At 38.7% G+C, this 17447-nt stretch overlaps 2 protein-coding genes across 2 annotated transcripts; both read right to left on the minus strand.

Annotated features, from left to right (window-relative positions):
• Positions 1-2779: 2779 nt before the first annotated feature.
• On the minus strand, positions 2780-3694 carry LOC148353001 (olfactory receptor 51E1-like). The gene is made up of 2 exons (XM_088353514.1): positions 3645-3694; positions 2780-3560 (listed from the first exon to the last, which is right to left on the minus strand). Exons 1-2 carry the CDS (start codon positions 3692-3694, stop codon positions 2780-2782), a joined length of 831 nt encoding a protein of 276 aa, XP_088209640.1.
• Positions 3695-11014: 7320 nt separating this feature from the next.
• Positions 11015-11935, minus strand: LOC148353002 (olfactory receptor 10AG1-like). Its single transcript, XM_088352389.1, has one exon. The coding sequence runs from the start codon at positions 11927-11929 to the stop codon at positions 11015-11017; it is 915 nt and encodes a 304-aa protein (XP_088208515.1). The 5' UTR covers positions 11930-11935.
• Positions 11936-17447: the final 5512 nt, after the last annotated feature.

Below are 17447 nucleotides of genomic sequence, written 5' to 3' on the forward strand. Positions count from 1 at the left end.
ATGAAGACAGTCAGCTCCTTAGTAGTTTTCACACATTTTAAACCATTTACAGCATGTAATTTACATTTACTTGTATCCTTGTCCACCGTTCACATTGCAGTAATTGAGGAAATCAATAAATATTGTTTTATTAAAAACCTTGCTTACACTGATTTAGGGCAGGGGTGTAAAAGTTAAATGGAAGGAGCGCCCAATAATAAAATTAGGTTATAAGCCGAGGGATTTTCTTTTAAAATGGCACATATAGTCTAGAGAACCTAATTGTATCTACTGAAAACCTAATAAATATAGTCCAATATCATCAGATAATTAGAGCAATATTTTCTAATGGCTCCATCAGTAAGCTTTCCCAACAAGCACAAAATACAAATTCCCTTTATATAAAAACATATATATATAAACTTGAAATGAAAGAAGCCACTATTATTCAGGAATCATCAGGAACCTATAGTTTCTATTTTAGCAAAGTAGGCTAAATTTACCTCGCAGAAAAAATGATTATAGCACATTTCTTTCATTTACTCAATTGAAATATTTTTGAAAATATAATTGGATTGAAATACATTGAAATGGAGTGCAAAAGTATATTAACCAAAATAACAACACTTTCTTCAAGGAGAAGTGGTAAACAGGAAAAACAATATCTGATTTTCGGTGTATGATACAACATACCTGTCAACCTCCACGGCTCCATGCCCGAACAAACTGTCGTATTTTCCCGTACCAAATACAAAATAATCGCACACCATTTTTTCCCCCGGAATGATGCATGATATGAAATCCCCAGGCGGCTGACGCATGCGATTGACAAATTTGCGTTTTTTCCTTACATATTTCGTTGTACGTCGTACTCGTCTTAAAATGCATAAAAACGTACTTTGTAAGGAAAAACCGAACAGGTTGACAGGTATGATACAATATTGAATCAAAAACATCTCAGGGCCCATAAAAAAACCCTCTTGCGGGCCACATGTGGCTTGGACTTTGACATATGAGGTGTGGGAAAATGAGCTGAAATGCCTCAAATATGTAATACATTTTGTCACACATTATCATTTATTTTAAAACAACTTAGTACACAAACCTGACCTGATAGAGAGGAATTGGTGCTATTTCCTGATTCGTCAGTGAAAAAGTTCTTAAATCAGGTGTAGAAATCTAGCCAACATTAAAAAAAAACTGGCTAGTGAGGAATGGGCGCGACCAGGCTATACTCGCCTAAGACATAACACAGGAAACAGTGCCCCTACAACTGGTGTTGTCATGGGATCCAATTAACCAACTAACCAAAAGTTCATCATTTAAATTATTGTGCATTGTCTATTTCTACTTATTCACCTTGTGAATTATATCGGGTTTTTAAAATTGCTGCTGCTAAATGTTATTGCACCTATTTTCATTGCACTATTGTTACAATGCACCATTCTTTTTCATTGCATTACTATCACAACTTAGGCCAGTTACTTAGGCCAGTTTTTCTAAGCACTAGGTTGTAATTATTTAATTTTTCTGCTCATTTATTCTGATAGTCTTTAGTATTTTATCTTTTTCTCTTCAAAGTCATTATTACATGTTTTACCCTGGAGTACCATGTCCAATCTCGTAGCAAACAAGGTTTAACAATGTTGATATCAATGACAATAGTTCTATTCTATTGTTGATTTTAGTAATACATATATAGCTGTTAGGTAGTATTACATTCTTAATGTTCAACATAGTCGCCGATGGTCTAGTGCCTAGGATCCAGCATTCTCATTGCTGTGGCCTGGGGTTCGATTCTCAATCAGGAAAATTGTTGCAGACAGACAGAACAAGACAGACAATTAATTTAGCAACACGGCGGTTAAGTGGTTAGCGCGTGTGCGGCACAGTTCTGAGGTCATGAAATCAAACCTCCTGTGTGGAGTTTGCATGTTCTCCCTGTGCTCGCGTGGATTTCCTCCGGGCACTCTGGTTTCCTACCACTTTCCAAAAACATGCATATCAGGTTAATTGGCTGACCCAAATTGTCCCTAAGTATGAATGAGTGAGTGAATTGTCTGTCCCTGTGTGTCCTGCGACTGTCTGGCAACCAGTTCAAGGTGTCCCCTGCCCACTGCCCGAAGATAGCTGGGATGGGCTCCAGCACCCCCGCGACCCTACTGAGGATAAGCAGTGCAGATGATGGATGGATGTTCAACATATAAATTAGACAATCATTTCTGAATGGGTTGTTTTGTTATTTTTTTGTGGTGTCTCAGTACAATGTCAATAACGTCATTTATTGATGCAAATAAATACTAGCTGAACAAAAATAATTCCGATTCATCATCAGGGGATTTAAAGTGAATCCTAAAAGATGACAATAATTACAGTCGATATACCAGCGGACCCATCAACACTCCCCTCAGCCTGGCTACCACCACTTTGACCTGTTGGTAGGCGTTAGAGGTCCCTTACAACAAGGACTATTAGACTCAGAGACAGTTTCTTCCCCAGGGCGATCACCACCCCAAACAAGTGCCCCAAACTGTGAAAAATATATATCTTGCAAGTTACATTGAAATATGGGTACGTACATCCTGTCGACTTATTTCATTGCACTATTACTACAACTTGGGCCAGTCTCTAAGCACTACCCTTTAAATATTTAGCCGATTTATACGGACAGCCTTTTATCTTAATTTTCTCCTTAAAGTTTTTATTACGAGTTTACCGTGGACTTCCAAGTCCAATATCGCTGCACAGAGTGTTTCACTGACAATAAAGAAAATACAAATCAAAATGAGAGAAAAAAAAATCATTTGTTTGAGTGACCATTAGTTTTCTTGATATGCTTCCAGATTTCTTTCATCTTCACTCCATATATGATTGGATTGAAAAGAGGATTGTACACCACTATCTGCAACATCATGATCAAGCGAACAATCTTAGGAAGCGCCGACTCCATTTTGTCAACAATGATGTCAAATGATGTCAAAACAGAGAAGCAGGTCAAAACCATCAGATGAGGTAAACATGTATTAGCTGCCTTTTTACAGCCACCGCCGCAACGACGGTACGCGACCGTAAATATTTTAAAATATGTAAAGAAGATAAACAGCAGAGGGAAAAACTCCAAATTGATAAATACAAACAAAGTGTAACGAACAAGCATCTGTGATCTCTCACAGTGAAGCTTATTCACGGAAGTATTACAGAAAATTCCCCCTAACACAGACTTACACACTTTTTGCTTCGCATTAATGAACGTGGCTACCCCGATCTGGCAGGCGGGCAGGACCCAGGACAAAACCAAGATGACGGCCACATTGCGAGAGCGCATGATCTTTGCATGTTGCAGAGGCTTGCAGATGGACACGTACCTGTCGAAAGCCATGCCGGACAATAAAATGAAATCAGAAGACGCTAAAGTGTAGAAACAGAACAGCTGCAACATACAAGCTGGGTGAGAAATTCTCTGGCTGTGAGATAAAACATCCACAAACATTTTAGGGTAGATGACAGCGCTCAGCAAAAGCGAGTTGAGAGACAAAGCTGCAATGAAAACGTACATCGGCTCGTGAAGGTTCCTGTGAATCCAAATGATGTAAATAATAGTACAGTTAGAATAGAGGATAAGAGCGTAAAGTATAAGAAGGAACACAAAGTAAACATATCTATACTTGTCCATGTCTACGTAGCCACCAAGAGTTATTAAGACTGTTCCGTTCATCTTGTGCCTTTCGTGTGCGCGATGCACACGAGTGGTAGAGTTGCTGGAGCGTCGAGATTTTTATGATGGCTGCCCAGGGTGGGAGGATCGATCCAAATATCGATATTATCGATGCTGAGCAAGTACTTCGACCGGATTGATACCCGAGCCGCAACTAACGATAATTTTTATAATTAATAAAAGGGGCGATAATTTTTTCTATTAATCGATGTGCTAACTCGTCGTAAGAAACCTATTGTTTTTCCTTGGATTATTTGTATCGCTCTCCAAATAAATTAGCTTTTTTAAGGACCAAAAATACCATATTTTCTGGTTGATGAGGCGTTCTGGATTATAAGGCACACTTTTGAATTATATAGGAAATTTGTGTTTTTTGGGTGTCCCTAATATTCTTCACTGCATGGTTCGTCAGGCCACCAATGAGGATGCATCTCTGGACAGTCTTCTCAACTGTTGATGGTCTCTGGCCTGTTCTGTTTTTCGAGCCTCCTCTCATCCTGCTCCCTTGGACTGTACCCTGGAGAATTATCTCGGTCAGCCCTGAAGATTTTTTGTCGTGACCATACGACTAAATTTTCCGTCTGCGCACAGTTTAGTTTGTTACATGGGCTATGTAGCTGATGCCTAGAAATTTCCTGTAGCATCGCATCTCCATGGCCTGGATTTTCTTTTCCTGTTTTGCTGTAGGAGTTCATGTCTTGCAAGCGAAGAGGAAGATGGAAGTAACCATTGCCCGCATGAGTCTGATCTTTGATTTCACTGCTATGTTCTTGTCCCTACAGATGGGCGTAAGTCTGAAGTGTCCGTCTGCGCGTAGTTGACAGTAGTTCTTCTTAAGGTCCAATATGACCTCTGATATTGTTGCGCACCGTTTTGTTGGTCACATGGCCTAAGTGGCTGATACCTAGAAGTTTCATCTCCTTGACCTGGATTTTCTTTTCCAGTTTTGCTGTAAGAGTTAATGTCTTGCAAGCATAGAGGAAGATGGAAGTACCCAGCGCTTGCATTAGCCTGATCTTTGATTTTAGCCTTATAGTGTACTGTGATAAATTATTTAATGTATTTACGGTGAGCATTTTGTAGTGTCCTGGTTTTTAATTTGGGAAATTTAATCACTCATATCGTTTATTAAGAAACTAAATTTGACATTAAAAGGCTCACAAGCATATAGGAAAAAGGAAACAAATTCTATTCTGTTTCTTTTCTTTCACCTTTGCATCATTGACCCACACATCAACACCAACCCTGTTCTGCTTTTGTTCACGGTTTTCTCCGCTCTCACTACAAACGGTGGTGACATGAAAAAGAATAGGCACAGTTATACAAGCTCAGTGAAAAAAGAGAGGCAACGAATACGAGTACTTCGTCAGATCAAGAGGACCTCGTGCATCAAAATACGGTCTCAAGGCGCCCTCTGCTGGAACAAAGTGCGACTACAAGTTTGATGTCGGAACAAGAGGGCGTACACAACAAAATATGGTCTTGAGTCGCCCTCTGCTGTATTGATGTGGTACTACGAGCATTTCACCCCATCAACTAACATTTTAGGCCTGACTCGACCTGAATTTCAGGCTGGGTTAGGGCTTGGGCCTGGGATGTTACCTCGAAGATCGGAGATAGGAGATGGGAGATGATAAGAGAATAAATCACAACCCAGAAAAGGGAAAGAACCACAGCTTTTAAGACCCCTTTAATAGGGCTTTCTTTTTTACATATTTAATGGTGAGGTGCGTAGTTTGAGATGTCCTGGAAAAGTTTGAAATTAAATATTTTTTCTATTAAGTATGTGTCAACAATGCCCAATTGAGTTCAAAGAGCCTTTATACATTTTTCCCAACGCGTCAATCTGCTTTCATTGTACTCTCACCATCCGGTTAAGGCCGCAGAGCACATTACGCTGGATTAAAGAAGTTAGGGGGATTGGAGGGAGGAGAGTGATCTCATGCTCGTGCTCGCAGGTTTCTTTTATTCTAGGATGAAAATGGTGAAAGTAAGAAAAGGACTGTTTAAATACAGTCCGAATGCCAACCCGACCCTCCTCAAAAAAGGAAAAAGGATAATTTATTCAAGCACGTCTAAGAATTTTACACACTTGCACTCGCGACACAAGGAGTTTACATTGATGATTTCAGCCAGGAGATGGCATCAGCAAGTAGAATATTTTGTAAGTTACCGACACCACCTTTAAAATAGATCACAATTTATATATATATATATATATATATATATATATATATATATATATATATATATATATATATATATCATCCATTTGTTCAAAGTCAATAAAGTGACTTACTATTTTCTGCTGAATAAAATGTTTAATTAGAAGCAAAAATGATGTAAGGATAGTGGCATAACAAGATTGACCTCATGGGGCCCACTAATGAAGGGCTAGAGGTCACAAGTGATGCTCCACCTGTGCTTTGTAAACAAGTGAATTCTCTGGATAATGGCAATGACGTGTCAGATTTAGGATGATGCAAATCACAATGAATCCAACTAAGGTCCTTTTAATCATATGGCAGTACTTATTTATAGGCTTAAAACTTGTAATGCTATCAAAAGTGGCCGTTGTTTGCAACCACACTAAGCCCAATCCACATACAACAACTTTTTGGGGGGTATTTTGGTGAACTTCCTTAAAAAATGAGCAAAATTTATGTCAAACTCATGAGCCATAAGCAGGGTTGGGTAGGGTTACTTTAACTGGATTACTTTCAATTACTTTTGGATTACTCCAATACCAAACATGCTAATAAAAGACAAAAGAAACTAAATATGAATAAAATTATGACTCACAACACGTGGTAAGCTTTCTCTCCTGGCTTTGATCTCTTTGATCTCCGGCAAAACTAACATAAAATGCGACAGAAACAAAATGAAAATAAATCCAAACAGTTTGCCAACATCATTTTTGCCGTTCCATGTATTCCGTTACTCCCCAAGCCTGCTCAAAATTTTGTAATTTTATTCATATTTAGTTTATTTTGTCTTTTATTAGCATATTTGCTGTTGGAGTAATCCAAAAGTAATTGAAAGTAATCCCGTTAAAGTAACCCTACCCAACCCTGGCCATAAGCCAAACATACACCGTACAGCGTCACGCTGTGGTATGCAGAAAGCAGGTCAGCGAGCAAGAAAAAATACAAAAGAGTCAACAGAATCAACACATTCCAGAAGATCATTGTCTGCTATCTGCCAAGTTTAGGGGACATTGCCATCTTGCAATATCGCAGCAGAGCCCTCAACATAATAAAGGATTTTTACAACCCTACAAAAAATATACCTTGTGACTCATTTGGGGGATTTTGTTGCTGTTTAATGTTATTGCACTTCCTTTCATGCACTACTGTTACAATTAGTGTCTGAAATAATGTCTGCCCAGACGCCGGGGGCGTGCAACTTTTTTTGGCCGACAACTTTTTCAAAAAAAAAAAAAAACTGATTTTTTTTTCTAATCGAAAGTTCGCTTTATTCCCATTTCGAAATCTTTGTTCGGTTTGGAAATTTTGGAATTTCGGTGCGTTTGGCAATTTGCATACTCGGCAGCCTGCCTTGAATAACTTCGTGCTTCCGGACTTTCACAAGCTTTATAAGGTCGCTCATTTGCATATCATTTTCCAAAGTAGACGCACAGACAACACAAGAAATATGGATAAGTGGTTAGGAATCAAGCCAAAACCTCAGCCCCAGAAGAAATATTCAAAAGAAGCTAACAAAATTTATGACGCTACAAAACATAAACGTACATTGAAAGCATCGTGGAAAGAGGAGTTCACGTGGCTTGTAGCAGACGACGCAACGCAAACATTGCATGAATGAAGATGAGTAAATACAAGTGCATACTGATGGCAGATGGAAAACAGCGATGTCATACACATGCAATGAATGTTATAAGTAGATTTATAATACACTTAATTTTATCATGATTGCTGATTCAGGCCACCTGTGACTGCCAAATTGGCGCCAACAGCCCTGAGCGCTGATTTGTTCAAAGACTCTTTTTAAACCTTCCAAGAGGAAGCTGTCAGACCGTTTGCGAACCTATGCTCCCAGCTAGGCGAGCTCCATACCTTCCGACATTTTCCTGCCCTGTTTTCTCCTGCCTGATACTCGTTGCCGACCTTTTTCTGTCCCGGCTATCGACCAGCTTTCCCGCCACCCACGACTATCCCCGCTCGACACGGAAGTGCCACTTCCGCGTTTCTGCCACCTGCTACCCGTGTCCGTCGATCATCGGATCGTGGAAGCAAGCACTGCTCTCTCTCTTTATCAATTAAACTGAGTAAACGCTACTGGGTCCTGTCTCCTTTTCTGGCTTGTGACAAATTTGTGTGTTGTTCTGTTATATATTCTGATTATCAATCCTTAATACTTTGCCCAACTTTTTTTTTTTGCGATTAGTCGTCTCATTGTGTTCCAAGTTGTGAAAAATGGGGCGGGCAACTTTTTGGCTGAAAAGTTGCCTGCCCTGGTGTCCGATAACTTTTTGTTATGAGTTTCAGACACTGTTACAATGCACTATTTGTTTTTATTATGCTATTATTATGATATAGGTTAGTCTCCAACCACTATTTTCTAAATAGTTTTGCCTATTTATCCTGGCAATCTTTTTGTCTTAAAGGTTTTCATTCCATGTTTTATCATACAATGTTTCACAATGTTGATAGCAATAAAGACAATTCAATTCTAATGCGGCCCCTGCACATCATTTTATGTGGCCTGCGAGGGCTTAAACTTTATAAGTGTCCAAAAGTCAATGGGTCAAAACAGTGCTTAGATAAATACCTACATTTCCATCAATGCAACTCAACTGCGATACTTGCGAAGTGACGGATAAGCGCCACTAAACAGCAGTGTTCCCATGCATGTACCAATGGTTGGAATTGAAATTATCTTAAAAATGTCCAAGAAGAGTTTGTTATTTTGTTATATTTAGTTTATAACATCTCATCTAATCTAAATTCTGCCTGGTTGGTTGGTTGGATCCCCTAGCCACTAATGTCATAGGGGCACCATTTCCTGTGGTGTGTTTCGGGCAAGAACAGCTTGATGGTGTCCATCCCTCTTCAGGCCAACATATACAATTTTAATTTGAAACTATCGAACATAAATCTAAACTACTTTCTAAAAACTTGATTTTGGTATGTTTTTGTATGTGTGTGTGTGTGGGTGGGTGTGTAAGTGATTTATAGGCTTCGAAACAGTCGACCCGATTTTCCTGAAAATATACACAGTTGTACTTTTGGCCTCCGTGAATGTCTTTAGCTACGTTTAATGTCAACGCACCCCCATTAAATGCCAAGAAAATTGACAATTATCTTGCGGGGTCTGCTTTTGTTGGGTCTCCAACCCCTTTGTGGCAGCCAGGTTTGGTCCTGCAGCTCCCGACCACCTGCCACTCCAAGCAGCCAAATCTAATCTATCGGAACCAACACTTTGCTTGATGGAATTGTTTCGTGTGCAGACGTTTTTACAAACCACTGTCCACAACGCCCGGCCCTTTGCATTTACTATATATGCGTAGCAACATATTTTTCAATGCAGTTTTATGTGGGTGACTTGAATAATTACTAAATTCAGAGTAACTGTATTTTACATGAAAGAGTAGTTACATTATTATATACAAGTAGTACCGTAAACGTGTGCATAACATTTGCATCAATCAAGATGTTGGTCCCGATAGAAAATTAGATTCGGCTGCTTGGAGTGGTCCGTAGTCGGGAGCTGCAGTATGCGCGTGAGAGACTTCATAAGAGCAGATGTTTATCAATTATATTGGTACTTATTGGGTTTTTTTGACATTAAACCTAGCTAAAGACACTCGCGAAGGCCTAAAAGTATGACTATGTAAATTTTCACAAAAATTTCACACACACACAAATCGAGTTTTATAAAGTAGTAGTTAGATTTATGTTTAGATTGAGATTTAGATTTACATTGAGATTTAGATTAATATTCGATAGATTGGATCCAGATTAAATATTCAGTTTAATTAGATTTAGATACTATTCAAACAGTTTTGGTGAAAATGAGTTTGATCCCCTGACTTATTATCTTCCCCCACTGATAAAAAAAGAGAAAAACTTTGTACAGCTGAGCAGTTTCATTATGTATTTTATGTGTAATTTTGGGTTCGTTCATCCCTGAAGTCGATTGACTGGCATTAAGATAAAAAAAAATTTCACTATTAATATTACTTTGTCGAATATACGAGTGTTACGCGTTTATTGATTTATAATCATCATCATCAGTTCCTTCCTTCTCCTGTTTTCTGGTTATTCACTGTACAGTACATTGAAAAAATCAAATGCCCGAAAAATATGCTCTTAAAGAAAGGGAGAGACTGTTCAGTGTAGCAGTTACACGCTATTTATTTTTCATTATGAATACAGTATAAACAGAGTAAAAGGAGCATGCTTGTGGTCTCGCTCTTGTGGTTTCAGTTCTTCCGTATCATTATGTTGTCCTTTAAGTCAAGCCTGGGCTGCATTGGGTTAAAGAAATCTGGCAAAAAGGGAAAGATAATGTAGGCCTCCCATGCATTTTTTTTCATATGGTTGCAGCCACTTCAAAAAGACATATCCCTCTTTTTTAGCATTTTTATTTTTGCATTTTTTGCACATTCCATTCAGGCAAAAAGACAAAAATGGAGATGTCCTTAATAATAAAATTATTATTACTATTTTTGTGATTTATGTAAGTGTTTTGTTTCAGTTTTCAATTTTCTGTTTCGGCCCACAATTTTAATTTCAGTGCATTGGGGCTGGTTGTAAGAACATGCAACTTCCTGTTTAACAACATATCAGATATTTTCTGTTAATGTTCAAATGTGAATCATTAATAACAGATTAATTAATTCATTAATTGGTACCTTAGATCAAAATTTTAGACCTAATGAGTCTCGTGTACTCAAAGTCACTGTCATCCTTAAATTTCCAGATGAAGAAAAATTACATAATATTACAGTTTTTAAAAAATATATTTGTGCACAATATTTAGAAAATATGTGGACACAATTCGAAACATCTGTTCGAAAGACAGTTTTCTGTAGCTTCATGTGAAGATGTAATGAACAAGCGGAAATTCCACATACTAAAGTTCATTGGTATTATTTTATTAAATATCCACAATCTCCATGTTATACTTGCACTTAATGTCCACACAATTCAGTAATGCCGATTTCATAATAAAATGTTTAATAAATGTACTAACCCAACTCATTGAATTGGCAGTAGAATCAAACAGTGTCCTATTTTACTTTGCAAAAAAAACGTCTACTTGATGATCTTAGACTTGTTGAACATCTAAATGGATTTATTTGACACAGTGACGGAATAACTTTTTGATATTTTTCCAGATATCTTTCATCTTTAATCCATATATGATAGGATTCAAGAGAGGACTATAAACAACAATTTGCAACGTCATGGTTAGTTGAACGCGCTTTGGAAGAAATGAATCCAATTGGTCCACAATAACTTCAAAGGCATTTAAGAGAAAGAAGAGGAATAAAAATATCAGGTGAGGTAAACAGGTGACAACAGCCTTTTCCCTTGACCTGCTGTAAGATGCAACGATACATATTTTGATGTATGTGAAGATGATAAACAGGACAGGGAGAACCACAACGGAAATGGCAAGGAATACAACATACATGTAAAACAGTTGTGACGTTCCGCAATAAAGTTTATTCACAGAATTGTTGCAGAAAACCCCGTCTGAAACACGCCTGCACATTTTCCCCTTTGCATAAATGTAAGTTGCAACCCCGATCTGGCAAGCGGGCACAAACCAAGACAAAACCAAGAAAATGTTGACATTTTGACTGCGCATCATAGTTGGATATTGGAAAGGCTTGCAGATGGACACATACCTGTCAAAAGCCATGGCTGACAACAGAAAGAAGTCTGAAGATACTGAAGTGTAGAAAAAGAAGAATTGTAACATGCAAGCGGTGTGAGAAATGCTCTGACTTTCAGACAAGACATCCACAAACATTTTGGGGTAGATAGCAGTGCTCAATAAAAGTGAGTTTACAGACAAAGCTGCAATAAAAACATACATGGGCTCGTGGAGGTCCCTGTGAATCCAGATGACATAAATGATGGTTCCATTAAAGCAGAGAATGAGAGTATAGATCATCAACAAGAGCACGAAGTAAACGTATCCATACTTATCGACATCTACATAGCCACCCAGGTGTATCATTTGGATGTGTGATCCGTTCATCACGTCTCGTTCATGTGCAGGATGCACACAAGAGTTGCTGTAGTGTCACGACTTTTATGATGAGTGTGCAGCCTCTCTGGATTTCATGACAAGTTGTTGCTAGGATATTAACAAACTCCCATAACTCCTATTCAACTTTGTATTGTTTGTGAGATAGATCCGACAGTCACTTAGGGAAGGGTCAAAGGATAGTTAGACAATTTGACTCAAGAGTCGGGGATATGATTTATCTCAAGCCATCCGTTCTCGTTTATACAGTGGCTTGCGAAACTATTTGTCCCCCTTGAACTTTGTGACCTTTTGCCACATTTCAGACTTCAAACATCAAGATATAAAACTATAATTTCTTGTGACGCATCAACAATAAGTGGGACATAATCATGAAGTGGAACACACTTTATTGGATATTTTAAACGTTTTTACCAAATAAAAAACGAAAAAGTGGGTGTGCAAAATTATCCAGCCCGTTTACTTTCAGTGCATCAAATTGTGTCCAGAAGTTCAGTGAGGATCTGTGAATGATTCAATGTTGATCTAATTGACTAACAATGATAAATTGAATCCACCTGTGTGTAGTCAAGTCTCTGTATAAATGCACCTGCACTGTGATAGTCTCAGAGGTCTATTTAAAGCGTTAGGAGCATCTTGAAGAACAAGGAACACATCAGGCAGGTCCGAGATACTGTTGTGGAGAAGTTTACAGCTGGATTTGGATACAAAATGATTTCCCAAGCTTTGAAGATCTCAAGGAGCACTGTGCAAGCAATAATATTGAAATGAAAGGAGTATCAGACCAATGCAAATCGACCAAGATCAGGCCGTCCCCCTAAACTTTCAGCTCATTCATGGAGAAAACCGATCAAAGATGCAGCCAAGAGGCCCATGATCACTCTGGATGAACCGCAAAGGTCTACCACAGAGGTGGGAGGATCTGTCTATCGGACAACAATCAGTCGTATACTGCACAAATCTGGCCTGTATGGAAGAGTGGCAAGAAGGAAGCCATTTCCTAAAGATATCCAGAAAATGTGTTGTTTAATGTTTGCCACAAGCCACCTGGGAGACACACCAAATATGTGGAAGAAGGTGTCCTGGTTAGATGAAACCAAAATCGAACTTTATGGCAACAATGCAAGATGTTATGTTTGGCGTAAAAGCAGCATAGCTCATCACCCTCAACACACCATCCCCACAGTCAAACATGGTGGTGGCAGCATCATGGTTTGGGCCTGCTTTTCTAGCAGGGACAGGGAAGAGGGATAAAATTGATGGTAAAATGGTTGGAGCCAAGTACAGGACCATTCTGGAAGAAAACCTGATGGAGTCCGCAAAAGACCTGAGACTGGGACGGAGATTTGTCTTCCAACAAAACAATGATCCAAAACATAAAGCAAAAGCTACAATGGAATGGTTCACCCAAAAACATATCAAGGGGTTGGAATGGCCAAGTCAAAGTCCAGACCTCAATCCAATTGAGAATCTGTGGAAAGAACTGAAAACTGCTGTTCACAAATGCTTTCCATGCAACCTAACCTTGCTCGAGCTGTTTTGCAAGGAGGAATGGGCAAAAATATCAGTTTTTCGATGTGAAAAACTGATAGAGACATACCCCCAACGACTTGCAGCTGTAATCGCAGCAAAAGGTGGCGCGACAAAGTATTTACTCAAAGGGGTAGAACAATTTTGCACACCCACTTTTTCATTTTTTATTTGTTAAAAAAGTTTAAAATATCCAATAAAGTGTGTTCCACTTCATGATTGTGTCCCACTTATTGTTGATGCTTCACAAGAAATTACAGTTTTATATCTTTATGTTTGAAGTCTGAAATGTTGCAAAAGGTCACAAAGTTCAAGGGGCCAAATAGTTTCGCAAGCCACTGTATGTGTCAAGGAAAAAGGGCCATTAAAAGTACTTTTTGTAGCATTTGACCCCCAAATAACACTCTATTGTGTAGTGCAGGGGTCTCCAACCTTTTTAAGCTGAGAGCTAGTTTTTGTTACCAATTAGCAAAAACGACACGCAGTTTGATTTACATTTCTAAAATATCATGTTACTACTATGTTGTTAGTTTCTTATTACAAAGTTAAGGGATTCCTCAATTCTGAAACATACAAAATATGAGAAAACTGTACATGTTTTTTTGCATTAGCAAAGTTTCTGTAGTTTTTGTGGAGAATGGCTAGCTGTTGTGTCGCAGGTGGGTGCAGCAATAGTACAACAAACGACGAGCAGCCAAAATGGGGCAAACTGTCAAAAATAGCACACACAGCCCCAACATGGGCTAAACAAGCTAGGACACGGCAGGCTAGCCGGCTGCTGTAAAGGGTGAACCCGGACCAATCAAAGGAAAAAAAAGTGAGGCTGGCTGACCGAAAAAATGCAGTAACCAGCCAGGATAAGCGCAAGCAATGGCAGCAACAAACACAAAGCCAGCCGGGAGAAAAAAACATTGAGCACGGCAGGCTGGCCAGCTAGCCGACTGCTAGCGGGGCTAACCTTGACCAAACAAAACTAGCAGTCCGCACGCTATCTGGACAAAATTATATCAATTGCAAGACAAGCTGAGAAAAACACAACAGGAAAAGTCACAATCAAATACCTTAAATGAGGCGAAGTCAAAAAAGGAACTGTATGCGACGGCATGTAAGCTAACCCCTTAATGATCATCTCAGACAAAACAGAAGTCCCCTGGCGACACGGTAAGCAAAGTTCCAATTACTCCAAGCTGAAATGATTGCATTTACTGATCACTACAATCACTGTCTATTTTTTAACGGGACTCGCCTTTTTTTTTGCATCTCGTAGTCATCCGGTAACGTCACAGCTCTGAGATATGAGCTCAAACTGTTTACTTTGAAAATTAATTTCTCGAGATCTGTGGCATGTGGAATATTTTGGACCATATCTGCATGATTGTGGGGAGGAACACAGCACATTCTGTGCCTTATTGAAAAAACTGGGTCTTTTATAGTCCCTTTAACTGTTGGAGGTAGGGTTAAATTGACCCCAAAAAAACATAATTTTACTAGAAAAATCACAATGACCTTGGTGAGTTGTTTTTAAAATGGGTGTGCGGGCACCTCAGCTGTCCATAGGGGACACACTGGTGCCAGCTGGCACCACGTTGGAGACTCCTGGTGTAGTGCAACCGAAAACGAGTGCTAAAAAGCACCAGCAAGAATCCAAACTACTGAGACTCAAGTGACCAAACCTTAATTTTCTTGTTTTTTTGCCAAGCCTTTCACAAATGTTTTGTTTTTTTAGGGGTACCCATAGCAGCAAGATGGCTGACTAGCATGTCAGCTCCTTCTAGGAACAAAGTTTCCCAACCTTTGAGTATTTCAGGAAACGCATGTTTGTATGATTTATTTTGTATTACTGCTTATAATTTAAATGAATATTAAAAAAAAAATTATGTCCCTTTAAGTATACGTCTTTTTTTCTTTGTTTTGGATAGTGATTACTTTTTCAAAATCCAATTAAATGTAAGACAATATTTTAAGAGTTATTTTGTCAACAGAGGGTCATATAATAATTGACTGTTTGATAATCTTGTAATCATATTTTGTCGTGAATCTCCTATTATAGAGGTAAGATCTTAGGCCCGAGCCCTGCAGAGTTTACTCCAAATGTGAATCACGTCTACAAACATCCACATCTCTCTGGCTATTTTTGTTCTAGATGTTCATCAAAAAGTTAATGAAGCCTATTGATCTTTGAGAAATTTAGATCAAACTTGTCAAAAGATCAAACCGTTGTGATAATTAGTAACAAAAGGTAGCTAAAAATGTTGGAGACCCCTGTCCTGTAGTTAAATTGATGACTCAGAAGTGTGTATGCAATGATTTATTTAAATTGTTTTGAGTATTCTTTACTAATTTGACATACAGTATATCAGCTTAAATGTGACTTTAAGGTTCTCTTATTAACATATAAATGTTTGCATGAACTTGCCCCTCTTATCTTTTTGATTTGATTTCCCCCAATGTTACTACAGCATACCAGTCAATCCGTACCTTTTTGCCGTACAAAGTACGTTTATTATGCATTTTAAGACGTGTACGACGTACAAGAAAATCTGTACGGAAAAACGCAAAATTTGTCAATGATGGGTAACATCCGGTATACACCGACTATCACGAAATGGCAAATCAATCAAGTCAAACGAGTTCGCCGCGGTAGCCTCTATCTCTGTATCGTTTTTTTTCCGTTGCAAACGAAGCGAGCGGTTTGATGCTACTGTGCGCATGCGTTGTGTAGTGAAAGGAAGTCCGTCTCTTTTTAGAGAACCAGCTTTTTCGGCTCAACTCATTCAAGAGAGCCGGCTCTCAAACGGCTCACTTGCTTTGATGCATTATATTACGAATTATGATGTTGTATAAAGTCAGGAAAAAAAAGGAAGTATAAAAGGAGAAAATGAAAAAAGACAGGTTTGTGGTCATCCCTTTAATCAGTGTATTACCAACAATAATTTAATGCAGAAAATGAATTAATAATTTAAATAGGAAAATGTATTATTCTACTTAATTATGTTTGCATGTATTTTTTTCCTTCTACAGTGAACGTCCAAGCTACTTCATTTTTGAACTTTTTTGTAATAAACCTCATTCATGTAGAGCAACTCAGGATCTCACAACAAAATGTTAATTAACAATATATATGATATAAGGAAACTCATGTACAATATAACATGTTAAACTACATAAATAAACACGTTTGAAAAAAAAATATGGTGTAAGATTATTTTGTATTTTGTAAGGGAAAATACGACAGTTTGTAAGGGCATGGAGCCGTGGAGGTTGACAGGTATGCTACACGGAGCCCCCACTCGGAAAATGCCGTTCTACTTGTGTCTCCAAGAGCCAAGAAAAGAGAGCGTTCTCCATCCAGGCACAGGTGCTCTGGAATGCTTTGCCTCTGGAGATAAGATCTGCAACCTCAGTGGAAATGTTTAAATCTAGACTTAAGACCCACTTCTATTCTTTACCTTATGATTGATGCAGACCTCATACTTTTCTTTTCCGGTCCTTTCCGACTGCCTGGCTGGTGGTGATACGAGGGAGAAGGACTGTTCGAAATGGGTCAGCAGACCAATGGCTGGACCTGAAGCATGTCAACGTCTGCATCGACCAGCCGGCAGTGATGGGAAGCTGCGTCGTTTCTGGCATGGACTTTTTGGACAATTTTAAAGGCTCGGGGTGTCGTTGCTGTCATGCACTTTCTGGACAATTTTCTACACATTACCCGTGTTTTCTTTTTATTGATGCTCACTATGTTTTGTGTACTGTTACCCAATACTAAATCTATTGGACACCGGTCATCCTGGAAGGAGGTTTTTGAGTTATTCCTTGCCTGCATGTTTGTTTTAAGATCAGGGCATGGTGTCATTGTGACTTGACTTGATATATTGGTATTGTTGTATTTAACTGTATGAATAGCTGCATCCCGGACAGTCAATTCTTCATCAAGATCGTTATAGCTATGGAATGATTTACAATAGGTTAGATTTTAGAATAC

The sequence above is a fragment of the Urocampus carinirostris genome, chromosome 14, assembly GCF_059441175.1.
Source record: "Urocampus carinirostris isolate Australia breed hairy pipefish chromosome 14, RoL_Ucar_1.0, whole genome shotgun sequence".
Classification (NCBI taxonomy): domain Eukaryota; kingdom Metazoa; phylum Chordata; class Actinopteri; order Syngnathiformes; family Syngnathidae; genus Urocampus; species Urocampus carinirostris.

Coding starts and splice junctions, on each gene's coding strand:
- LOC148353001 (XM_088353514.1), bottom strand. CDS start 3,694: ATGAACGGAACAGTCTTAATAACTCTTGGTGGCTACGTAGACATGGAC. Junction 3,561..3,644: donor GGCTACGTAGACATGGACAA/GTATAGATATGT, acceptor TTACATCATTTG/GATTCACAGGAACCTTCACG.
- LOC148353002 (XM_088352389.1), bottom strand. CDS start 11,929: ATGAACGGATCACACATCCAAATGATACACCTGGGTGGCTATGTAGAT.